The sequence below is a fragment of the Cololabis saira genome, chromosome 8 (assembly GCF_033807715.1).
Source record: "Cololabis saira isolate AMF1-May2022 chromosome 8, fColSai1.1, whole genome shotgun sequence".
NCBI lineage: Eukaryota > Metazoa > Chordata > Actinopteri > Beloniformes > Belonidae > Cololabis > Cololabis saira.
In genome coordinates, this window is record NC_084594.1 from 6,603,843 (window position 1) to 6,629,974 (window position 26,132).

At 39.7% G+C, this 26,132-nt stretch overlaps 2 protein-coding genes across 2 annotated transcripts; one reads left to right on the top strand and one right to left on the bottom strand.

Moving 5' to 3' along the window:
* Nucleotides 1-380: 380 nt before the first annotated feature.
* ergic3 (ERGIC and golgi 3) lies at nucleotides 381-25,228 on the top strand. The gene is made up of 13 exons (XM_061726632.1): nucleotides 381-541; nucleotides 2,510-2,580; nucleotides 6,128-6,215; nucleotides 6,296-6,415; nucleotides 7,557-7,653; nucleotides 7,870-8,035; nucleotides 8,761-8,818; nucleotides 13,534-13,565; nucleotides 13,825-13,921; nucleotides 19,713-19,777; nucleotides 19,926-20,062; nucleotides 22,023-22,078; nucleotides 22,156-25,228. The coding sequence occupies exons 1-13, from the start codon at nucleotides 454-456 to the stop codon at nucleotides 22,233-22,235; spliced, it is 1,155 nt and encodes a 384-aa protein (XP_061582616.1). The 5' UTR covers nucleotides 381-453; the 3' UTR covers nucleotides 22,236-25,228.
* Nucleotides 15,691-18,738, bottom strand: romo1 (reactive oxygen species modulator 1). Its single transcript, XM_061728378.1, has 3 exons — nucleotides 18,607-18,738; nucleotides 16,276-16,406; nucleotides 15,691-15,934 (listed from the first exon to the last, which is right to left on the bottom strand). The coding sequence occupies exons 2-3, from the start codon at nucleotides 16,404-16,406 to the stop codon at nucleotides 15,826-15,828; spliced, it is 240 nt and encodes a 79-aa protein (XP_061584362.1). The 5' UTR covers nucleotides 18,607-18,738; the 3' UTR covers nucleotides 15,691-15,825.
* Nucleotides 25,229-26,132: the final 904 nt, after the last annotated feature.

Genomic DNA, 26,132 nt, shown 5'->3' on the forward strand with positions numbered 1-26,132 from the left:
AGAAAAAATAAAGTAAAATAAAATAAAATAATGATGATAATAATAAAAGATAGGTAAAAACAATGCTTTCATCTAGTCTATGTCAGTGTATCAGCATCTTATTCTTGAGAAAGACACATAACATCATCCCTCTAAGTCTAAATCACTACTCTTGCACACATTTTTTTTCGTTTTTGTGCTTAACAAAAGGTTCAGAATTGATCAATACCGACTCGACTGCAGACCTGATCAAATGTATCAGAGAAATTCATTTTAAATGATCGTTATAATGAATTTAATAATGAACTACTCGCACATCTGGAGTGACGGACCGGCAAATGACGCGGCCGGTTGTTATTGGTCCGTTGGGGAGCCACGTGACCCGGAAGTGGCCGCGGGGCACTGGCGTGTTTCTGCAGTGGAGGAATCCGTCGGTGACATTTCTGTGGCTCCGCTGGGATTTAAGCTGAGAAAATGGACACGCTGAATAAATTGAAGCACTTTGACGCCTATCCCAAAACTCTGGAGGATTTTCGCGTGAAGACGTGGGGAGGAGCGACCGGTGAGAGGTTTTATTTCAGTCCATTCAGGCGCAGCCGCCGTTAGCCGCCGCGGCTAACAACAAGACTGATTCATTTCTTTTATTAGACTTTAAACCTCCAGATGTTGGGAAAAACTAAACTGAACAAACGTTTATGTGCTGGCATTAAATGACCCCAGAAAAGTCGACCACGACACAGCAGGTTTATAAATCAGGTTTACAGTTGCAGCCAGGACTTGTATTTCACTAACATTAACATTTCACTCACTTTTCTCATCTGTTTTTATCATATCACCTCATTTTAACGCGTTTTTACATCAAATCAAAATGTTTATGGCAAATTACAATGATGGAAGTCATTGGCTCAGTTATTGCACTTGATTATAAACTTGAAATGCTCAAATTTTAAAGAAATGTTTTCACACAAAACTTAAGCAGATTGGGTTTTAACAATATTACATTACTTTCCCTTCAGGGATTAATAACAAATAGGTTTAGTTTATACAGCTGCAGTGGGAAACTACCTAAAATAGTTAATGGATCAAATGCAAATGTCATAAGTAGTTCTGTTTAGATGATTCTTTTAAATAGTTTGTACTATTTCCAACATCTTTACAAACCACTTAGATTATTTTAAAATTAGGTATTTTACTTGTAACAATATTTTATTGCTGTCAGACGTAAATTCTGTTAATTCATCAGTTTTCAACACAGTAAAAGAGTGAAAAACACTCTTCTTTGAAATTTGAGCTGAATAATGGCTCATGTTATTTCATTAGAGTAATGTTTTCACACAAAACTTAAGCAGATTGGGTTTAAAAAATATTACATTACTTTCCCTTCAGAGATTAATAAAATATAAGTTTAGTTTATACATCTGCAGTGGGAAACCTCCCAAAAGTTAAGTAATAGATCAAATGCAAACATCATAAGTAGTTCTCTTCAGACCATAGTTTAGATGATTATTTTAAATAGTTTGTACTATTTCCAACATCTTTACAAACCACTTAGATTATTTTAAATGTAGGTCTTTTACTTGTAACAATATTTTATTGCTGTCGGACATAAATCCTGTTAATTCATCAGTTTTCAACACAGTAAAAGAGTGAAAAACACTCTACTCTAGTGAAATAACATGAGCCATTATTCAGCTCAAATTTTAAAGAAATGTTTTCACACAAAACTTAAGCAGATTGGGTTTTAAAAATATTACTTTACTTTCCCTTCAGAGATTAATAAAATATAAGTTTAGTTTATACAGCTGCAGTGGGAAACCTCCCAAAATAGTTAATGGATCAAATGCAAATGTCAAGTAGTAAGTACTGTTTAGATGATTATTTTAAATAGTTTGTACTATTTCCAACATCTTTACAAACCACTTAGATTATTTTAAATGTAGGTCTTTTACTTGTAACAATATTTTATTACTTTCAATTCAATTCAATTTTATTTATATAGCGTCTAATACAACAGATGTTGTCTCTAGACACTTTCCAGAGATCCAGAACATGAACATAAACATAAACCCCCGAGCAATTATTACATAAAGGCATAGATGCATAGAGGCAGAATCTATGCCTTTCAGGCATAGAATCTGTTAAATCATCAGTTTTCAATACAGTAAAAGAGGGAAAAACACTCCAGTCCAATGAAATAACACGAGCCATTATTCAGATTAACTTAAGGGGCGGCTGGACGTGGCGTACAAATCTGGAGGTCGTAGGAACAAACCCAGACGGCAGTAAAGGAGCAAGCTGGGTCACGGATCTGCCCAGAAATGTCCTCCTCAAGTATTTCCCTGACTTTACAAAGATTTTAGCCTTTTATTAAACTGTATACTGCATTCATAGAAGATATTCTATTGAAAAATAAAGAGACTTTTCTCTATATTCAGCTTTTTCAAGATCAAAATGATCCCTCCGTTGAAATATATCTGTTCAGTCTCCTGCTGCTGAACCTCTCATTTGCACGTCCCGTGTGTCTCTGCAGTGACGATCATCAGCGGCGTCATCATGTTAATCCTGTTTGTGTCGGAGCTGCAGTACTATCTCACCAAAGAGGTGAGTTTGCACACATCATCTGATCGGCTTACATCCACATCAGATTAACACGTAAGGCCGAGGTTTTGCCCTGAAAACTGTTGTTGACACCAGACACGAGGAAGCTGCCGGCTCTACAAGGTCAGGAAAAACAACTCTATCATTGAGTGAACGGATTCTGCTTGTGGTTTAATTTGAGTGTTTAGCTGCGAAAAAAACCTTTCTGAATCGATGGATCCGTCATTGTGGTTTCAAACAAAGATTTGATTGTTCAAGCTGCTCACTAATTAACATTTGGTTGATGTTTTCATGTTTGATGGCAAATTAAACCTTTTTTTTTTAGACTTTCTTTCTAGATTGAGCCCTCAAAAACACTCTTGAGCTCCTAAACAAATATAAAGATGCAAGATCAAAGAGTCAATCAAGGATTTTTTCGTTCTCCACTTTTTTTCTTTTTAAAAGTAAAGATCTGCCGTGTTTCACCTGCCCCAGGTGAGACCAGTCAAACTGGTCTGATGAGCTGGATCACACAAACCAGGGGCCTCATTTATCAACCGTTCGTAGAAAAGGTTCTGAATTCTGTCGTAGGAATGAGATTTAGAATGTGTGTAAGTACAAAAAAATCTGGATTTATCAAACGTGCGGACACCGGTCGTACGCACATCAGTGATGATAAATCCCACCTTAACTGCCGTGCTCGTAAATGGTTGCCGTCATTTGCATACAGAAACGCCTCCAATTGACCATACATGGAGCAACAACAGCTTGGAGGTTTTCAAACTTTATTGAATAAAATTCTGCAGGGTTTACAACAAAAGGAATGAAACGAAACAATCAAATATCTACAGATATTCAACATTGGGGGGGGGGGGGGTAAAAATTAAGAAACAAAGACATCGTTTCATATAAACTTGGCAATATCGTTTTTTTCACACATCAGTTTAAGAGACGCTAAGTACAGCTTACATTCATTTTTCAGATGTACAATGGAGGGTTTGCTGTTATTCTATTTGCATTTATGATATTTACCAAGTAAAATAATTATGCTGACCATGTTTGATATATTTCTTGGAAGATTATCCATATAAATTAATATTTGGTTGGAGTCAACAGCTCCTGCTTGGAGGTTTCACACTCAGAGCTGTTCTGCAGAATAAATGAGTGTTGCGTTCCTCAGCAACGTTTGACAGATACATAGGCTAGTTGCATCGCAGATTATTTGTGCATGGATTGAATGAAATCCTTTCATGTTCACGTTAGGGGTGGGTATTGGGAAGGACCTCACGATACGATACGCATCACGATACTTGAGCCACGATACGATACACATTGCGATATCCCGATTATGCGATATCCCGATTATTATATTCTATATAGTTCACCGAAAAATTTAAAAATGCATTACACATCTTAAAATCCAAGTTGTATATGTGTACATCAGATGATAGTGATGGATCTTAAAATCCGAGTTGCACGTTCATCAGATTATAGTGACAATTCATGGGACAAACTGAGTCAAAACAATGTTTTATTATAACTATATAAGCTAAAGTTACAACATATTTGTATATGTTTTTCATATTATTTACATCATATGAAATTAACATTAAATTTAGAATGAGGTTGCTTTAATTATGTGGCAAATGATAATAAACACAAGAAAGATGGGTACTAAAACCAAGGACAGGCACAGTGATCAGTCAGTATAGATATAAATCCATAAATAAATAAACCTCTGTCCATTATTTTTCATTTTTTAAGGACAGGCAATTGTGTTATATAAAAAATAAATTATAAAATGAAATAAAACGTGAAATAAAACCTGAGCTCAGTGCAGGGCCCTCGACTGTCACTTAGGTAGGAGCACTAGGTGATATAATGGGAAAAAGATCGATATTCAAATTTTGAATATCGATATTGAATCGGCTGGAAAAGTATCGCAATATATTGCCATATCGATATTTTTGCCCACCCCTAGTTCACGTAACTGAATTCATTGTGTGATGGTGATTTTATGGCGATGTGGGTGCAATCTATAGCTCCAATTATGTTTGGGAATCCGGCGATGGCTTGAAATCCTCGTTTAACTGGGATGGCGGTGGTGCGTTTTGTCTCTCGCTCCAACATACAGTAGGTTGTAAATCACGGCATAGATCCATCAGAATGTTTTGGGGGAAGCGGTTCCTGCTGAGAAGCCGCTCCGGGCTCTCACTGAACAGATCAACGCGCTCTTTGAAAACGCGCTCTCTGCGGAGCGCGTTTTTGCGGAGCGCACGGTCTCTAAATCCTCCAACAGTGCAAGATAAGCCATGGTACTTGTATTTTCTTTTCAGGTCATCCTGCCAAAGCTGTCTTTTATAGCTTGTCACACCAATTATTCAAAATGTCTAAATTACTAATGGAGAATTTTTATTAATTGGAGGAAACGGGGAACATGTGTGAAGTCTGAGATCGCTGAACACTGTGACTCTTTAATGGGTTCTATTTGTAGTTTCACTGTTCTACCAACTAGGTTTTGTGTGTACACATGGTCGGAGTTGTGCTTACATTTACACGCGTTTCTGCGCACAGTTACATGTTGATAAATACCATACTTTGCCTTGGAATGCTCGTACGCACGCTTTACGCACAGATCTGTGCGTACAAACGGTTGATAAATGAGGCCCCAAGAGAAAGCCAAAAGTACAGAAATCTTTACTATGAAACCAATTCCGGTAAGTTAAACAAGATTCCATATAAAAGAAAGTTTCCCAGACAAATGCATATTAAAGCTGTCCATGTTTTCTTGTTGGATTGTTTTGTCTCACTGCTGAGGACGTAAATGTTCTCACGTCTTACGTTTGAGGCACGTTTGTCACGCAGCGGCCGGCTAGCTCACTGCAGGCCGACCTGTAATCCTTTTTCACGATTGTCGCTAATTCGCTTCAAACCTCCTCCTGTGTGATCGCCACTTAATTTAGCTCCTCGTTTATTTAACCTTTTTGTAATTACATTTAGGAATTAAGGGTCTTTGGGGGGGTTTCTGTGACAAATGGAAATTAAGGCACTTTTTCACAGAACTATGACACTATTTTTCCTCTCATATGATGAGATACAACGGTGTCAAACTGGCGCTGATATATTTGAAAAGCTGCTGCAGATTTACGCATTTTAAGAATTTAATTTGGAATTTGAGTTTTTTTGACACCTTTAGGGGAGTTTGGTTGGACGAACATGGAAATGATTCTGTTATTTACAGTGTTTGTGTTCATACTGATGCCTTAAAACTTTTAGGGTTATGGTTCAGAGTTAGGAGCTGGGTTTAGAGGTCGGGGTTAGGGATATGGGGATTTGGGGTTGAAGGTGAAGTACTGCTTTGAAATATGAAAATATTTGGTAAGCAAGTAACCGACTTTTAACAAGGAATGAGGAATATTTTTAGTAACGTTAAAGCTCCGGTTTTAATCGGATCATGATCTGGAGGTCATTACAGCCTCGACACTTTTACTAGCTCAAATAAAGTTTATCCTGTACAACATTTCATAAATGATGTTGTTACGTGAAGATGCATTGCCTTGTCGCCCCGCAGGTCCACCCTGAGCTGTACGTCGACACGTCGCGAGGAGACAAACTAAAAATTAACATTGACGTCATTTTCCCTCACATGCCCTGCGCCTGTAAGTCCTCTTCTTGCTCCGTCTCCACGGCGACGCTAACGGGGCCGTAACCCTGACGACTCCCGTCTGCTTCTCCCCAGATCTCAGCATCGACGCAATGGATGTGGCGGGCGAGCAGCAGCTGGACGTCGAGCACAACCTGTTCAAGCGGCGGCTGGATAAGGACCTGAACGCCGTCACGCTCGAGGCCGAGAAACACGGTGAGTTTCAGGTTATCTTTAAAATATAAACATCTGTTTCTGTTTTAGGTTGGTAAGGACTGAAGGTCCTGAGTGGACTCCCTCCATCCCAGTTGTGGTCCAGTTGTAGTTCTTTAGGTCCAGTTGTAGTTCTTTAGGTCCAGTTGTAGTTCTTTAGGTCCAGTTGTAGTTCTTTAGGTCCAGTTGTAGTTCTTTAGGTCCAGTTGTAGTACTTTAGGTTCAGTTATACTATTTTTTATGTCCAGTTGTAGTACTTTAGGTCCAGTTGTAGTACGTTAGGTCCAGTTGTAGTACTTTAGGTCCAGTTGTAGTACTTTAGGTCCAGTTGTAGTACTTTAGGTTCAGTTATACTATTTTTTATGTCCAGTTGTAGTACTTTAGGTCCAGTTGTAGTACTTTAGGTTCAGTTGTAGTACTTTAGGTTCAGTTGTAGTATTTTTTTATGTCCAGTTGTAGTACGTTAGGTTCAGTTGTAGTTCTTTAGGTCCAGTTGTAGTACTTTAGGTGCAGTTGTAGTACGTTAGGTCCAGTTGTAGTACTTTAGGTCCAGTTGTAGTACTTTAGGTCCAGTTGTAGTACTTTAGGTTCAGTTATAGTATTTTTTTTATGTCCAGTTGTAGTACTTTAGGTCCAGTTGTAGTACTTTAGGTTCAGTTATAGTATTTTTTTTATGTCCAGTTGTAGTACTTTAGGTCCAGTTGAAGTACGTTGGGTCCCGTTGTAGTGTTTTTTTTATGTCCAGTTGTAGTACTTTAGGTCCAGTTGTAGTACTTTAGGTCCAGTTGTAGTACTTTAAGTTCAGTTGTAGTACGTTAGGTGCAGTTGTAGTACTTTAGGTTCACTTATGGTATTTTTTTAGGTCCAGTTGTAGTACTTTAGGTCCAGTTGAAGTACACTTTGGGTCCAGTTGTAGTACTTTAGGTCCAGTTGAAGTACACTTTGGCTCCAGTTCTAGTACTTTAGGTTCAGTTATAGTATTTTTTTTTATGTCCAGTTGTAGTACTTTAGGTTCAGTTGTAGTACTTTTTGGAGTACTACATTTGGAGGTGGTCTGGGCCGCATGAGGCCACACTGTGGTGGCGGTGTAAACGCAGTGCATCATGGGTAAACCCGACTCATCCGTCTGCGTTTTGTCTCTCAGAACTGGGGAAGGCGGACGACGGCGAAGCGTTCGACCCGAGTTCTCTGGACCCCAACAGATGTGAGAGCTGCTACGGAGCCGAGACCGAGGAGCTCAAGTAAAGCACCCGCACACACACGTGCATGTACACGCACCCGCACACACACGTGCATGCACATGCACACGCACCCGCGCACACACGTGCATGCACATGCACACGCACCCGCGCACACACGTGCATGCACACGCACCCGCGCACACACGTGCATGCACATGCATGTACACGCTCACGCTCACGCCCCCGTCCTCACGGAGACGCCGTTTCCTCCGGCAGGTGCTGCAACACCTGCGACGACGTGCGCGAGGCGTACCGGCGGCGCGGCTGGGCCTTCAAGAGTGCTGACACCATCGAGCAGTGCAAGAGGGAGGGATTCACGCAGAAGATGCAGGAGCAGAAGAACGAGGGATGCCAGGTGTACGGCTTCCTGGAGGTCAACAAGGTAGTCCGCCCCGTCTCTGGTTACTGGTCTCCAGGTTACTGGTCTCCAGGTCTCCAGGTCTCTGGGTCCGGGTTCTGTCATGCATCCCAACCGCCGTCATGCTCTTTTTCTTTCTTTCTTTCTTGTTTTCTTTTTCTCTTATTCTTTCTTGTTTTCTTTTTCTCTTATTCTTTCTTTCTTTCTTTCTTTCTTTCTTTCTTTCTTTCTTTCTTTCTTTCTTTCTTTCTTTCTTTCTTTCTTTCTTTCTTTCTTTCTTTCTTTCTTTCTTTCTTTCTTTCTTTCTTTCTTTCTTTCTTTCTTTCTTTCTTTCTTTCTTTCTTTCTTTCTTTCTTTCTTTCTTTCTTTCTTTCTTTCTTTCTCTTTTTGTTGTTTCTCTTTTTGTTGTTTCTCTGTTTCTTTCGTTTCTTTTTTTAAATTAATATGACCAAATGTCAAACTCCTTAAATTAGTCATATTAAACATAATCCCCAGTTTTTCGGAACTGATGTGTTGTTTTGTTCTGATTTTCTTCCCGTATGAAATGTTTTGTTCTTCTCAGTTCAGCCCTAAATAAAGAACAAACCCTCCCAACACCTGGAGACCATCCAGATGTGTTTGGGGTCATCAGTAAATCCTCGTTACACGAGGACTTTAAAATGTTTAGTTTTTTATTTATTCAGAATAAACTGTTCCTTTTTGCTGATTATCAATAATGAATTCATCTTTCAATCGTCTTTGTTGTTTAGGTGGCAGGAAATTTCCACTTCGCTCCAGGAAAAAGTTTTCAGCAGTCTCACGTGCACGGTAAAAATCCAGCTGCTCGTGAACTCTTCTCACACCGACACCCAAATAAAGGTTTTTAACACCCTTTATGTTTTAGGAGTTAATATAATCATTTTAAACTCAAAGGGGCGGGGCTTTATCTGTTTTTAAAAAGAAACAAAAGCAATCAGCAGATTGGCAAAACGGCAGAAGTGGTGCACTACCACCAGCAGCTGGTAGGGGGCGCTGTTTCACTGAATCAGTGGATCCTGCCGGTCCGTCACTGGAAATGGAGACGCAACGGCTTGTTTGTTTGGTCCTCTCTCCCAAATTCTTAGTTTGCTGGTTTTTATGACTTCAGACTTCAGAATATCAGAATAAAGGGTGCTTGGAAACCTTTTATTGGTTGGCATGTTTAAAAGTGTATGTTCATTCACGAATTCATTCATTCACTCCATCATCTGACCAGGGAGCATGAACTGTTTATAAAAGATGGACGAAGCCAGTTCAGAACTTTTTTCAGTCATCGTGTCTTCGTCCATTTTTTTTATCGACGGTCTGGGATCTGGGCATCCGAGAGGCTCCTCTGAATAAATGTTGAGACTCTTCCTTTTGCTCCGGAGCTGATGAGGAGGTTAAATCGCTGCGGTCCGTCTGTCCGCTGGTCTCTTTAACTGACCAGTTACAAAAATTAGGACTCAACAGTCATAGTTGTCTATCCATGAAACACCAAATAGGACTTAAACACTTGAAAAAAAGAAGGATTGAGGTTCATGTGATTTTTTTATTTATTTATTTTTTTAATAAAAGAGTTGAAACGACCTTTTTTATGTAAATAAGAATAAAACGTGTGTCACCTCGTTTACATCAGAGTGATTTTAAACCCATCGGTGTTTCATGACTAGAACAATATTCTGTTTAAAATGATTCAGTCTTTAACTTTAAAGGTCTTTAATGTCACGATTGGGTCTGTTAACTGAGAATTAACATTTGTGCTTTTTAAGGAGTTAAAGAAATGAAATGGTAAGATTTGCTCCGCCGAGAGCGTATTTTTATTCAGGAGGACAAAGACAACCCTATTCCCCGTCGTGTATTTGTCTAACCCCACAAATGCACCACTTCCTCTTGTTTTTAATTCTTCCACATTTGTATTGATTTTTTCCATTTGTTGCTTTTGCCGTCTTTTTACTCTCTTAGTCGCCTTTGTGTTTAATGTTTTCCACAACTCGTAATATTTAATCAGAGCAGGAAATTAAAAATAGCTGCTCACCAAACATGGCGCTGCCCACGCCGCGTGGACGGCGACCTCCTGGTCCTGGTTCTGTTCCCGGACCTCCTGGTTCTGGTCCCGGACCTCCTGGTCCCGGTCCCGGACCTCCATGTGTTCCAGCTCTTCATGTCGGGGGCTGCACAATCACTGGCTTCAGAAACATTTGGATCAAACTAGTGATGCACCGAAATGAAAATTTGTGGCCAAAACCGAAAATAATAATAAACACTTGGGCCAATACCGAACAATGATTCTTCGCAGTTTTTTGCATAAATCAAATAAATGTGATTTAGGCATGCTTTTCAAAGAAAAAAATACTTTACAAAATTACAAGGTAGAAATGTTTTTTGAACATGAACAACTGAACATTTTTTAATTTCCAAGCATTTTTTTAAATATTCCAGCAGACATTATACCAACAAGGCACAATAACCTAAAATAAATAAATTAGCAAAATACATTTTTTGGCCATCTTTGAGCTTACATTAGGTCTATAGCTGACTGCTGAAAAATTGTAACAAATTGAAACCAAAAAAAGTGCAAAAGAAGTGGATAAAACAAAATAAAGAAAGAAAATCAATCCCTTTCCCATACAAGTAGTCTACCTAATTATATTATTGTATCATATCTCCATTTCTCTTAAGCACTCTACAGTGCTTTTATTTGTTTTATTGCTTTTATGTTAAATACAGCTTATTATTATTACCTGCGTGCCATCTGTGCCAAGTCAGGAAAGTGGTTTTGATTGGTCCTCCAATATACGAGAGGGTTCTCGCTCCTTGGAATGGGGATTTCTGACAGATAACCATCTAACTGTTGAGCGCTTGTCGTCTGCCTGGCATTTGGGTTATTTTCTGGGAGGATTTCTTCAAACTTATCAGACAGGGAGGGTTCTCCACCGCATCGGTAGTACGGGCCCTTTTTCTCTGCTGTGCGTCCCGTGACCGTCTCCATCACCCAGTGGTTTCCCAAATCCAACTCAGAATGGATAATTTCTCGTGTCTTCTGCTTTTTCCCCTCATCCAATAAATAAATCAATCAATCAATCAATCAAATGTTATTTATATAGCACCTTTCATCCAGGTACATGAAATACAAAGTGCTTTGACATTTGGACTGAAAAATAAGTGTAAAAAACAAAAAATGAAAACTGGGAGACCAATGCACCCTGACATACAATATAGTTAATTAAAATGAAAAAATGATAAAAGTTCAAGGATTAAGGCTAAAAAATAATCAGTCCACAACAATAAAATATAATAAAAACATTACAAGAAATAGATAAATAAATAAAAGAAATACCTTTTAAAAAATGTTAAACAGAATAAAACTATAAAATGTGATGCTACATAAAAGCCAGACCAAAGAGATGAGTTTTTAGTCTATGTTTAAAAATGTCCACATTTCCAGCTCCTCTCAGATCCTCCGGCAGGCTGTTCCACAGTTTTGGAGCATATTAGTGGCTAAAAGCAGCATCACCAAATGTTTTCGTTCTACTCTGTGGAAGTAATGATCTGACATGCTGACATGTTTGCTGCATTTAACACCGCACGCCGCTCACTCCACGCTGTTCCCTGTTTGATTGCGTCCTTACACGCCGTTATTAATTGTTCGTTTTTTTCCCCACTTATTCCACCGAACACCGAAAGTGTTTTTTTTGCTATTTTCGGCCGAACAATTTCCCTTACCGAACATTCGTTGCATCACTAGATCAAATCACCTTTAGTCTCCAACATGCAGATGGACCTCATGCATCGTTAATATCTCTGAATCTGGTGTAAGACATTGATCATGTATTTGTTTTTCAAACGTCTCCGCCGGGTTGTGCAGCCCCTACCTGCACACGTGCACAGCCCACGTGCACACGTCAGCGTTGCATGCTTTGCTGTCTACTGCACCATTCTTGTGACTCTTCTCTCTTCTTTCTGCAGTGCACGCTGTGGAAAGTAAGTCCATCTTTCTTTGCAGATTTTCATTTGTTTTTGTTTCTTTCTTTTCCCCCCCCGAGAGCAGCCAGATTCCAGTGTGTAAAACTCTGAGAATATTAAATATGAGACACAAACACACACACCAGTGAGGTCGGTTTACACCGACGGGGAAACATCTTCAGCTTTAGGAAGGCGTTGAGGGTTTATTTGAAGTTGAAAGTTGAGCATCAAAGCCGGGAAGAGCTTCTCTGAGTTTCAGCAGACGATAAACAACAATGTTGTAAAGTGATGCTTACGTTTGGGAAAAGAAAATATCTGGGCTTGACAAAACGGCTAATCTTGTCAAACCACAGTTTCCTCTCCTGCATTTGGGCTCCAAGAGCTCCAGACCACAGCCGGAACAGCTGGAGCAGCCCGGTTCAGAGATGTGGTTTTGTTGGGTTGAATTTATCTGTATATGGGTCAATGACGTGACGCCTATATTTTCTGAATAACAGATTTTTTTTCAATTCAAAAAAGGTTTAAATGAATAAAAAAATACCATATATATGACCTACCTGTCCCACATATGGACTCAGTTGAATTTTACAAAAAATACTAGTTATTTGGGATTTTATTGTTGTTTTAAGCGTCAAAATGTCATGTGGTGCGACCGTCCGACCACGACTCTTGTTTTGAAAAGTTTTTGAAATCACTCTAAATGTATTTAAATCAATCTCCTGCCCTATCTGGCATGATTTCCGAAGTATCTTGTAGTCCTGTGTAAGATTGCAACTCGTATTAACTTGTATTTATATTTCCATCATAATATACAAACAAAGTTTGACTGTCAATTTTATGAAATATCGTGTGGCGCGACCATTAAAAAAACAACAATTTTTGTATAATACTGAAAACTTGTAAAAAAAAAGATGTCAAGATGTTAAGGAAATTAATTTATTTTAATATGAATCATGGTTGCACCACAAGTTTTTTTAAGGCTAGTGCCAATTCATCTTGACAAAAAACTCAAAAAATTGACCTGTTGAAAATCCTTATTCGTCATTGACACATATATATCGAGAAAGTAAACGAGTGTAAATAAACCCAGAATACATTGATCCGGGGACGACTGTTAAATGTGCTGACGTGGTTAAGTTAATCCACCTCCACTAATGTTGCATATTTCTACAATGTTTTTTCTAAATTGTCCCCGAGAACAAGAAAGTTTGACAGCTTTTTTATTGTTTTTGCTGTAATGTTTAACGGACTGCTGGTTGTTAATGTTTAACCAACATGTAAAACTGAAGAGGTTTCAGTCTCACCTGCTCCAGCCTTCATGTTTCACGTTTTAAAGTCAAATGTTTTCCTCTTTGTAGGATGTTTTTGTTGTAGTTTAGCCAGAATATATTTGGTACTATAATGTGTAAACGTGTGTGTCACCGTGCTCTTCGGCTCTACTGTATTTGCTGCTCTTCATTTTCTCATTAAAGCTCATTTGCCTTTCTTTTTTTTTTCCTTTTGTTTTTATTTGTCGTTACTCCAGGAAACAAATTAAAACAGTTTTGCTTTTTTTGCAGTTCACGACCTGCAGAGCTTCGGTTTGGACAATGTAAGTTAACATTTTCATTAGTTTGTTTTAACCTACAAGTTCCAGAAGCGTCTTTTTAACTTCTTGTTTGATTGGTAATTTGCTAGTTTTTAATAACTGAAGAAGTGAAAGTTGACAATTTGCTTTGCTTATCCTTATATACGTTTAAATAAGTGAGAAGCAGAGTCTTGAGTTGTGCTTCCAGACAAAGAAACATTTACAAAAATGTTGGTGTTTTTCTGTGCAGACGTTGACCTGAAATCCTCCTTCTGTTCCTCAGATAAACATGACTCACTGGATAAAACACCTGTCGTTTGGTAAAGATTACCCCGGCATCGTTAACCCTCTGGACGGGACTGACGTCACTGCGCCACAAGGTTAGTGATGTCACAGCGGCAACATCTGCCGACATCTAAGCATTAAAACTAGGGATGTTTTTCTGGCTCCGATCCGATTCCGAGTCATTTGATTTTGAGTATCCGCCGATACCGAGTCCCGATCCGATACTTTCGTAACAAATTATGCTATTATGCAAAACAAACAGATCCAGGTTGTCCCTCTTTTTTATTTTATTCTTATTTTATCATGCTGCTCTATTTCTTCTTACTGTCCTTTTTATGGCTTAAAGAATAAAAGGTTTGTGTTTGAGGTGACCTACAATCTTCCTTGTGGTAGCAGGGTGTCCATCACGCAACGTCGGCTAGAATTAATTATTTCTGAACGCTCAGCTGAGGAAGACGACAGACGCTTCGTTCGGTTCAGTCACCATTGTAACTTAACTTTTATTTATTTACCTCCACTTTAACACGGCTTTGCGCAGATCACCACAAACACCTTTATTGAACTCACTTTACGTGACACTCCCCACCCCACCCGTAACTTTCTGCATATTAGCAGCATTGTCAGGCAAAATTACGTGAAGCCGTTGCTTGTTGTTACGCCAGTTTAACAGTTTTTCCATCATGTTTGATTCGCTGATCAAAATAATGAGAAAAAAATATATATCCGATCCCTGTTGGGATGCAACGTCCGATTTCCATCAAGTCTGAAACAACGTGATCGGATCGGGACATCCCTAATTAAGACCATGCTGCTATAAAAACATCCCAGATGTTGAATCCAAACCATCTCAAAACCAGCTGTGATGACGGTAATATAACCTCTACACTAGGCATGTGTTGAAAAAAATCGATTTTCTGATTCTAAATCGATTCTCATAAATTCCTAAAAATCGATTTGTATGTCTAAAGATCGATTTTAAAAAAAAATTCTCTCCTCCCATCATTACATTTTTGCCTGGTGAACTTTAATCCCAGTAGTCTTGAAAACTCTTGAACTAAATGAAATTTTCTTTAGAGAAAATGCTGGACATTTCAGCTTAAATTTCTAAATGTTATATTAGTTCAAATTATCTATATTTACTATAGCTTGTTTGGTCTCTTTTATCGGACACGGTTTGTCATGAAATACCTGAAAAATGCCGGGTGCTTCATGTCCAGCTGTGTCTGGTGACAGAATAAATCAGACAAGCTAAAATAAATTGTTTACTGCTTGAGCTGTTGCAATTTCTTTCTTTTTTTGCACTTTAAATGGATATTGAAATGCCTATTTAAGTTATTTCACAGTAATTATTGTTAAATTATTTCAATAGTTATTTTACAGTCATATAATCCAGGCAACACTAACCCAAATCAATATCGAATCGGATTGAATCAAATGGTGATAATCGATTCTGAATCTTGACATTTGAATCGATACCCAGCTCTACACCACAGATTTGCCATCTCGGGAGACGTTACTGAAGCGCTTAAGTAGACTAAAACTATTTTACTGAACTCTGAAAGTTTGATCTACATGGAACAGCTTTTATGAAAAAAATCTGGTGGAAGCTGCATCTTTCGACTACACTTATTTCCTACATTTGAATTCATTTTTACCTTCGACCCCTTTTAGAAAGTGGAATAATACTGGAATTAAATCCTGCAAGACTTAAGAATCAGGATTTTGGTTTGGGAAAGACACTTGAAACTGACTCGCTTGCTTCTTCAGGCAAATATCTGAGTTTAACAGCATGTCAGTTTTGGGTAATGGTTGAGTCATTCATGCAGGACGAGGCAGCCTCAGAACAGAACACGTCCACTCCGGAAACCGTTTAAGAAAACTGAACTTTTATTGAGAAAACTAGTCTGCAGGTTGAGAGGATGACAGCGTAGAGCAGAGACAGAGCAGGAATCCCCAAAGTCCCATTGCTGTACATTTGTTTGAGGGTTCCCGGCTCTGATCAGCAGCGGATGCCCATACCGATGGACATGAAGGTGCCGAAGGTCCCGCCGCTCTGCATCATGGTCTTGCCGACTCCTCCCATTAGCTCCCGGCCACGCATCCCGATCCTGGAGGCAGAAAGAGAGGCAGTTTGTTGATGACACGCTTGGCCTGCTGGTCTTCTGATTTCAAAGCCTCTCAAGCAACGATGCAACACCTCATTTCTTTCATAAAAATAATTTCACAGTTCATAAGCACAAGTCAGCGGATCAGTCCTACTGGAGGACTGTTTCAGTTAAACATCTCCACAGATGTGGCTGAGCAATCATGTGCACCAATCTATTACAATCATATATTTCCTGATTAAATGACATGAAATGCATCTATTAAAAAACAAGAACAGAAGCCCGGCTCTGGATCTTTGTCATACGTGAAGTTACTGTTGAAACAAAGATGGCTTGGTGGTTACCTGAGACAGGAGAAGGTGCCGAACATTGCCCCAGCAGCCATTCCTACAGCGAACCCCATCATGAAGCCCATCTTGACCCGATCGAAGCAGCTTGGCTGGGTCTGGCCGTACGGACCTACAGCTACCGGCATCTGGGAACGGGAAGGGGACGGTCAGACCAGGATCAGTTTATGGTTCCTGTTTCGGGTTGAATCTATTCCTCATTAATTCATCTCTCATGCTATCAGTTAAAAGTCTGTGGCTCACTGGGTGGGGGAAAAAAAGGTTTGTGGTCAGGCTGCAACTGCCACTCTCTTATATTAGATTATTTTGTTCATTAAATCCTTACATTTTAATGATATAAATATATGTGAAAACATACATTTTCCATTTACTAGTAATAAAATTAAAGAGGCTAATTTTAAATTTATTCCCAAACTGTATTTAACTCAAATTAAAATGCACAAAATGTCAAAGGATATCTCTTCAAAATGTCCAAGATGCAAAAGAATCGATGGAACATTTGTGCATATGTTTTGGGAATGTGATCTTTTAATAAGTTTCTGGAAATCAATTCATTACTTCACACAATCAGTTTTAGAAATGAATTTTGAGTTAAGCTCCAATTTGTATTTATTAAATGATACACTGGATCTTCAGTTAGACCGGAAAAAAAGCAGGATATTAATTATGATCACATACTTCGCTAAGAAATGCATACTTTTACTTTAGAAAGATGATTCCCCTCCAACTTTCAAGTTTTTTTTTTAATCAAAGTTCAGTTTTTTTTACCATGGGAAAAATACAACCGTGGTCATATTTTTCAAGAATTTTGGTTTCTGTTATTTTCAAAACTGGAGAATTTTTCCAAAGGGGACCAATGAGTATCTCGTGTGCGTGTGCACCAGAGTTGTACAAAAAAAAAAAAATCAGGGGGGATGGTGGATTTTATCATATGGGGACAGATAATTTATGCTGATTACAAATAATATAATATATTACAAATAATAGCACTGACCAAAACACCTGCAGGAATAACATAGCAGCAGTTAAATGCAGCCTTCTGTAAGCTTTAAATATCCACTGGGCTTACATCAAATACATCAAAACACAATAAAAAACTGTTTTCTGAACTTATCAATATGACTCTGTCCTTCACAGGATAAGTAAAATGGATCACTGCAAAAACTCAAAATCTTAACAAGAATATTTGTCTTATTTCTAGTTAAAATATCTCAATTTAGTAAAAAAAATCTCATTACACTTAAAACAAGACTCATCACAATTTTCACCTGTTTCAAGTAAATTTTCACTTGGAAGTGGAACAAGATTTTTTTGCTTATAATAAGATGATAAATCCCACTGGCAGATTTTCCTACTTATTTCAAGTGAAAATTTACTTGAAACAGGTGAAAATTGTCAAATAAGTTATTTTTCTGGTGTTATTTTTCTGGTGATGACTCTAAATGTTGAAATATCAGTAAAACCACATTCATTGATGAAATGACATAAGGGATGGAAACGGGGGATGGCAGTTTTACAGGGGGATGATTTTGACTGTATTTATTTCAGGGGGGGATGCCATCCCCCCTCAAGTCCAGTACTGTATATAGTTTGATATCGCTGTTGCTGCCATTATTATTATTATTATTTTTTTAATATTTATTTAATTTTGTTTTCCCTTAATGTATGATTATTTTTTTAAATAAAAAATGTTAATGAGAAACTACAAAAAAAAAAAACCTTTATTTAAGGAAGACTTGGGTTTATTTTTCCACTGAGCTAATACTAAAGTGGTTACATTTTAATAGTCCATATATATATATATATATATATATATATATATATATATATATATAATTTCCATCCTATATCCTGCACAGTAAACATAAGCTCATGATGACAGTTTCCCTCAGATCCACTCATGTGTGACACCTGTAATTTACAGCTTCGGTGCTGCGGTAACATTGCATCATTTTAGATTTCATTTTAAAGTTTTTGCACCAACTGTTGAGTTTTTATTTCAGACTCATTAGACGAATTATATTCTTGAATTCTTAGCTTTTCTTGTTGATTACTTAAAAACTAAACCAGCAGGAGCATTTAAGTTCCTGGTCAGGGGTTTCCAGGGCATGCCTACTTCACAGTCTTATTATTGTATGAAATATTGTATTTTATCATTGTTACAACGTCAAACCTGAGATTAGTCAAACGTGTAACATTTTTCAATAGTGGAGCGTTTGTTGTCTTAGCTTAGCATTCCTCACCTGTGGCCTTGACACCTCCACCAACGAAATGTTTTGGGTTTTTTTCCTCCATAATTTCGACGTGAGTAGCGTGGGGGGATCTTACCTTGAATTATGCGTCGGTATTTTTCTCCTCTCGACTGGAAAAGTCGTATTTTGTAGCGCAGCTGCGATTAAATGTCTTTCAGTCAGACCTCCATAACCGGAAACAGGAAGTGGGGAGGGCGGAGTCAGGGTTACGCAATACATCCATGGGGTGACGGTGACATAAGCAGCGCCGCCCGCTGGCCGAGGTCGGTACTGCACCTCCACAGGCTAACCCTTGTGCTGTCTTTGGGTCAAGGGAGGGTGAATGAAGGAAGGAAGGAGAGGAGAAAGGGAGGGAAGAAGGAAGGAAAAGCAAAGAAGGTAATAAAGGAACGAATGACGAAAGGGAGGTAGAAAGAGAAAAAGGAGGAAAGGAAGAAGGAAGGAGAGAGCATGGCAGGAGGAAAGAAGGATAGAAGAATTGGGTAATTTTGACCCAAAGACAGCACAAGGGTTAAATCATTAATCCCCAAAAGTGACTGTTCGTTTTCAGCGGAAGACTATTGTATTCACTAATTTTTTTTTTTTTCCTGAATTAACTACATTTATTGATTACAAAAAAATGTATTTTCTCTTTTTTTGAATTAACAAGATGAGTTTTGGTGAGGGTTAGAAAAAAAAAAACCTTCTTGCTCCCAGGAACTGATATGAAGTTAGATATTAAAATAAATCATGATGTTATAGTTAAAATAGAGCTTTTATTCTTTAGTATATTTTCTACAAAAAAAGTAGAAACTAGATTAAACTAAACAAGGGAGATGTGTGTGCTGCCGTTCAGTCCAATACTGGAGAGGAAACAAAATCCTGTATTATTGCTTTTTTTTTTAAGAAGCAGAGTATTTTTAACAAATAAAAAATATGTTGACAATTCACAAACACACAGTGAAAGATATTTAAAACAGAAATTAGTCTTGTCAAGTTAGAAAAACAACTTTTTTCTACTTTTCATGGAAATGCAATACACTCCCATAGTTATCATTATTTGTTATTATTATTATTATTATTATTATTATTATTATTATTATTATTAAAGATATATTTTCAGATTGTTAAATTATATTCAACAATCATATTGTCGAAATATGAATGTAATATGAGTGCAACTATTCATGTCTTTCTCCACAGCGTCGATGATGTACCAGTACTTTGTGAAAATTGTACCAACGATATACGTGAAAACTGACGGAGAGGTGAGTCCCAGGTGGTGTTGTCTGTTCCACAGATTCACCTGGATTTTAGCAGGATTTTGCAGCATTTTCACATGCATGTCCGTGCATGTCATGCGTTAGAGCGACTGTCTTCTCCAGAGGTTCAGTTTCTTCACCGTGTTGTTTCCAGGTGGTAAAAACAAACCAGTTCTCCGTCACCAGACATGAGAAAGTGGCCAACGGGTTGATAGGAGACCAGGGTCTGCCGGGCGTCTTCGTTTTGTACGAGCTGTCGCCGATGATGGTGAAGTTCACAGAAAAACACAGGTAACTGGGATGTTTAGGTTTCCAGGGTTGCGACATGATGTTTCTTTATGTATCTTCTTCTGTACATTTATATTTTTATCCTAATGCATCTCGTCAAATGTTTTAAATCTAAATAAAAATCACTGGAAAACCCCAACAGTCTTTACAGGATTTTCGAGGCTGGAAAGGAGTTTTTAATCATTCTTATCTTGATTTTTATTTAATTCAGTAATTTTAAAACATCTGACAGAACAAAGTTGAACCTGAGTTGATAACTGCGTCACGGTAGCTGTGAACACCATCGCAGTTGGCAGGATTGGTTAGGGTTAGGGTTAAGGTTCCAGGTTCAGGTTAGGGGTTAGGGTTTGGAGTTATGGATTGGGGTCAGGATTAGGGTTTGGGTTCAAGGTTAGGGTTCAGGGTTGGAGTTCAATGATAGGGTTCCAGGTTAGGGTTCGGGGTTGGGGATTAGGGATAAGGTTTGGGGTTAGGGTTCAAGGTTAGAGTTAGGGTTCGGGGTTAGGGTTCAAGGTTAGAGTTAGGGTTCGGGGTTAGGGTTCACGGTTAGGGTTGGGGGTTAGGGTTCAAGGTTAGGGTTAGGGTTCAAGGTTAGGGTTGGGGGTTAGGGATAAGGTTTGGGGTTAGGGTTCAATGTTAGGGTTGGGGGTTAGGGGTTGGAGGTTAGGGTTGGGGTTGGGGTTAGTGTTCCAGGTTAGGGTTGGGGGTTAGGGTTAGGGTTCCAGGTTGGGGTTGGGGTTAGGGATAGGGTTTGGGGTTAGGGTTCAATGTTAGGGTTGGGGGTTAGGGATAGGGTTTGGGGTTAGGGTTTAATGTTAGGGTTGGGGGTTAGGGATAGGGTTTGGGGTTAGGGTTCAATGCTAGGGTTGGGGGTTTGGGGTTAGGGTTCAATGTTAGGGTTGGGGGTTAGGGATAGGGTTTGGGGTTAGGGTTCAATGTTAGGGTTGGGGGTTGGGGGTTGGGGTTAGTGTTCCAGGTTAGGGTTGGGGGTTAGGGATAGGGTTGGGGTTAGTGTTCCAGGTTAGGGTTGGGGATAGGGTTTGGGGTTAGGGTTCAATGTTAGGGTTGGGGGTTAGGGAAAGGGTTTGGGGTTAGGGTTCAATGTTAGGGTTGGGGGATAGGGAAAGGGTTTGGGGTTAGGGTTCAATGTTAGGGTTGGGGGTTAGGGATAGGGTTTGGGGTTAGGGTTCAATGTTAGGGTTGGGGGTTAGGGATAGGGAAAGGGTTTGGGGTTAGGGTTCAATGTTAGGGTTGGGGGTTAGGGATAGGGTTCCAGGTTAGGGTTGGGGGTTAGGGATAGGGTTTGGGGTTAGGGTTCAATGTTAGGGTTGGGGTTAGGGTTAGGGTTCCAGGTTAGGGTTGGGGTTAGGGTTCAATGTTAGGGTTGGGGGTTAGGGATAGGGTTCCAGGTTAGGGTTGGGGGTTAGGGATAGGGTTTGGGGTTAGGGTTCAATGTTAGGGTTGGGGTTAGGGTTCAATGTTAGGGTTTGGGGTTAGGGTTCAATGTTAGGGTTGGGGTTAGGGTTCAATGTTAGGGTTGGGGTTAGGGTTCAATGTTAGGGTTGGGGTTAGGGTTCAATGTTAGGGTTGGGGTTAGGGTTCAATGTTAGGGTTTGGGGTTAGGGTTCAATGTTAGGGTTGGGGGTTGGGGTTCAATGTTAGGGTTTGGGGTTAGGGTTCAATGTTAGGGTTGGGGGTTAGGGATAGGGATAGGGTTTGGGGTTAGGGTTCCAGGTTGGGGTTGGGGGTTAGGGATAGGGTTTGGGGTTGGGGTTAGGGTTCAATGTTAGGGTTGGGGTTAGGGTTCAATGTTAGGGTTTGGGGTTAGGGTTCAAGGTTAGGGTTCAGGGTAGATTTGTGAATTGAGAATTTCTGTGACCGAGTTGAAGTAAATCTGGAACCAGGAGTTTGCTGTAGATGGAAGATTTCTTCATCTGAAACCAGATGACGTCTGTCTCTGCAGGTCGTTCACGCATTTCCTCACAGGAGTCTGCGCCATCATCGGAGGCGTGTTCACAGGTCAGTGCAGCTTTGTTTTGATTCAACCTGCATGTGAGATTTAAAGCGCCAGCTGACTTTTCCTCTGACCCGCACAGTTGCCGGGCTGATCGACTCGCTCATCTACCACTCGGCTCGCGTCATCCAGAAGAAGATAGAGCTGGGCAAGGCGTCCTAACGACGCCCAACCCCAACCCTCCACAGTGCAACACAGACCCTGACAGAGACGGGAGGACGGGGGGGTGGGGGGTGGCGCGGACGCAGGAGTTGGACATCGTCCTTCGTTGCGTGATGGAGGACACAGACGCAGCCGAACGGGGCGGGATGTCTCGTCGGTTCTGACGCCGTCTCCCGGAGCTCTGAGCGGGAACTTAAGAGACAAGCTGGATTTCCTGCATCCCGTCTGAACGCCAGTCGAATCACAACCTCGAACGTTTGTGAAAGATCTGTGGTCGAGTCCAGGAGAGCGAGGAACGCCGGAGCTCCGATTACCGTCAATCATTCACTTCATTTCACCTCATTTCACCCATTCATCTTTATTTTTAATTTTTTTATCACAATCACAGCGTGACCACTAGCAAACTGACATCACTTATAAAATGCTTATTTGTGCTGTAGGTTTTAAGGATGTAGTTAAATTTGTTTTTTTCTTGCCAAAAAATCCCACGAAAAGTAGCAGAGAAACCATGATTTAACTGCACCTCTGCCGGAGTTTTAAACCGTGTAATCTTACTGATCTGCGCTGCAGCTCGGGTGTTTTTGTAAAGGTTTATTGAAACACGTTATAGCCACGTCACGTCACTGCGATGAACGCCGTATCAGTCCGCCACAGGAAGTAGTCCACAAGTTCAATGTCTTTTTCTTTTCTTTTTTTTTTTAAGTTGACAGATTTTCTTGATAAAAGCTCAGTGAAGCAAAATGAGCCTCTTCACCCACGTCTTTATTGCTCGGCCGGCGCTTCGCTCCGTCCTCGGAGCCTCGTCCGCCGCTGGTTTCACAGCTCGGCCACTTCAGAGGTGCAGAAGAAGCAACTCGGTGTGAAGCTGGAGGGAGATCTACACGACTACACTACAGGAAAAAAAGCCCTTGTTTGAATTACCGTATTGTCCCGAATATAAGACGACCCCGATCATAAGACGACCCCCTCTTTTTCAAGACTCAAGTTTGAAGAAAGACTTTTTGAACACCAAATTCAATTTTTATACAGAAAATAATTACAGTGCATCTGAAACAAATGATTATAACAATATATTCGAGAGAAAAAGCATGTTATTTTGACTATTTAAAATCATTATCTTGAAGTTTGCATCATAACTTCTCCTCAGCTGCCGGTTCATCTGCCCAACTTCCACCCTCTTTTCTCCAGATTGTCGCTACGTTTCTCCACTTTCTGTTCTCTCCTCTTATTTTCTTCTCTTTTCTTTCTTATACTATTTTTTATTTTTCTTCTTCGTGACAGGGGTTCGCTTTGGCCTGGGGAGTTAAGTTCAGCATTTGCTTTAAAGATATCTGGCGCCATGTAGCGGTGTAAATGGGTATAACGTCTAGGCCCCGAATGTAAGACGACCCCTACTTTTTCAGTCTTATTTCAATGAAAAAAACCCCGTCTTATATTCAGGCCAATACGGTAAATAGTCTTACTTTTCCTGTGGTGGTTAGACTATTTAGTTAATCTCAAGGATTCGAGTCGGGAAAGCTTTTCTTGCCCCAATGGCAGGTGTTTCTGCTGGATATTATTGGACCATCTGACTAGATTTGGGAATATTAGGTTTATTTGTGGGGAGAAAAGTCCCAGAGACGCTGGAGACTCGGATCCTGGACGTGACCTCACTGCTCTGTAACAACTCAACCGTTAATGAGTCTAATGTTTCATCAGACTGTTCTGTCCGGCCCACGAACACCAGCGTGGGCATTAATCCGCAGCACAGTCCACTTTTCCTGCATTTCATGTCGATGACTGACCAAATCAACGCTCAACAAGCAACAAGCGATATTTTTTAGAAATATTGTTTTGGACAAACACCCGTTTTTTGTTGTTTTTTTTTTTGCCATCTCATCCACCTGTAAACATTAATATAAGACAAACATGCAGTTGCAGCACAAGAACTACAGAAGCAAATAAATGAGTTCACAGATGCCAGAATAGTGACTTTAAAAGCTGCTTAAAGGCTCCTCAGCTCGCCGTCCGTCCGTCTTTAACTTAAATCTTCGGTTTCACAAACACAAGAAAGTTTTCTGCTTTAATGTCCAGAAACAAACCGCCTCCGAGGAAACAATGTTTGATAAACTTTTGCTTTTTAAAATGATGGGGAAGGGTCACTTATTGAGATTTTTTTTAAATGGTATATGTATATATATATATATTTTTTTTTTTATATATATATATACATACACACACATATGCGATATATAATTAATTATGAGGAATAAAAACACAATCTGTCTTATTGAGTTTGATTTGATCCCCTGGAAGATCCGTTTTTAGTAAATTGTCATATTTAAAGTCAGAAATCCAAGCTTCAGAGCCTCGCAGCTGTCTGTCCGTCAAAACTGGGCTATTTATCTGAACCACGACCCTCGTCACGCGTGATGGGTTCGAGCGTCTCCTCATCGCCTCTTCTGAATAATCCTGGGTTTATTTTTGCAGCATCTGGATGATGAAGTTTGTTCTGCATCTGCAACAGATGTTCAGTACTTTGGCTGTCAAGAGACACTTGATGGAACAATATTCCACGACTGCGCTCAAGTCCTCTGACGTCTGGCCGATGCGGATCGATCACGGCGGATCGAAGGGAGTCACGTGATGGCTTGTTGTTGCACCTTTTACCATCTCAATCAGGACAGGAGTTTCTCCCTCCCTCCCTCTCTCTCTCTGTGTGTGCGTGTGTGTGTGTGTGTGTGTGTGTGTGTGTGTGTGTGTGTGTGTGTGTGTGTGTGTGTGTGTGTGTGTGTGTGTGTGTGTGTGTGTGTGTGTGTGTGTGTGTGTGTGTGTGTGTGTGTGTGTGTGTGTGTGTGTGTGTGTGTGTGTGTGTGTGTGTGTGTGTGTGTGTGTGTGTGTGTGTGTGTGGACTGACGTTTCTGACGGTTGGAGTGAAAGGGAGATGTATTTATATTTTGATTGTCCTCAGACTGTTTTTAAAATGACAGAAAATAAATGTTTAATAAACCAGCCTCAGTGATTGTACCCCGTTATTTGAAAGTTTGTCAGACTGTGCAATTATTGTATTTGATTGTTATTTATTCCGTGAATGAAACAGACAGATTTCTCTATAATTTCCTTGTGGTCGTTGGAGCTACTGCACATTCTCAAACTAGGAGGTGGCGTCAGGCTGCTTCTTTGCGACTTTTATATGTTACAATTCAATCCACAAGCGAAATAAATAATAAGATAACAAGAAAGAAAGGCGGAAAAAAACGTTGTCAGACAACGAACTCAGCAGCCGGTGTTCTGCCAATTTCTGCTCCCTGCCGAGAAATGCTACTTTGTGGCTCTGCGCATGCGCACAGTCGATTTTCAAAGTTTGGTTGCCACGCCAATTATTTCTTGCACGATGTAAAATTGATAATATGGGATATTGAGTAAATACACTACCCATTCAAAATACACCACCCATGACATGAATTGCATTACACTTTGTGAACATTATACGATAAAGAGGAGAAAAAAACAATTATATTGCTTTATTTGATATTCATTTAGTCATTCACCTTTATTTAACCAGGCAGGTCATTAAGAACATTCTTATTTACAATGATGGCCTGGCAAGCGACAAGGACCACTTGGGGGCAAATAATTTGGCTAGGGAGTAAAACACAGTAAAATTGTAGCTCTACAAAGGTAGAAAACCATTAGGGAGCATTTTTTGGCAAAGCAGCAAAAAATGGCAGAACACCGGATCAGGTTCAACCACGACTTTCTAGAACATGTTCCACTTTTCAACAGTTTATCAACTAATTTCAATTTTTCTGTTTATTCATTCTCAAACTCCACTGAAGACATATTGTATTCTTTTGTGGAGAAATGCAGTTTTATTTGATAAAACTAAAAGGAAAACTAACTTTTTCAATGACAGGC

What these genes read in the sequence shown, in the direction of transcription:
- ergic3 (XM_061726632.1), top strand. Translation starts at nt 454, where the DNA reads ATGGACACGCTGAATAAATTGAAGCACTTTGACGCCTATCCCAAAACT. An exon ending in GACGTGGGGAGGAGCGACCG is followed by an intron (nt 542 to 2,509) that starts GTGAGAGGTTTT and finishes GTGTCTCTGCAG; the next exon opens with TGACGATCATCAGCGGCGTC. An exon ending in ACGTGAAAACTGACGGAGAG is followed by an intron (nt 19,778 to 19,925) that starts GTGAGTCCCAGG and finishes TGTTGTTTCCAG; the next exon opens with GTGGTAAAAACAAACCAGTT.
- romo1 (XM_061728378.1), bottom strand. Translation starts at nt 16,406, where the DNA reads ATGCCGGTAGCTGTAGGTCCGTACGGCCAGACCCAGCCAAGCTGCTTC. An exon ending in GGCACCTTCTCCTGTCTCAG is followed by an intron (nt 15,935 to 16,275) that starts GTAACCACCAAG and finishes TTCTGCCTCCAG; the next exon opens with GATCGGGATGCGTGGCCGGG.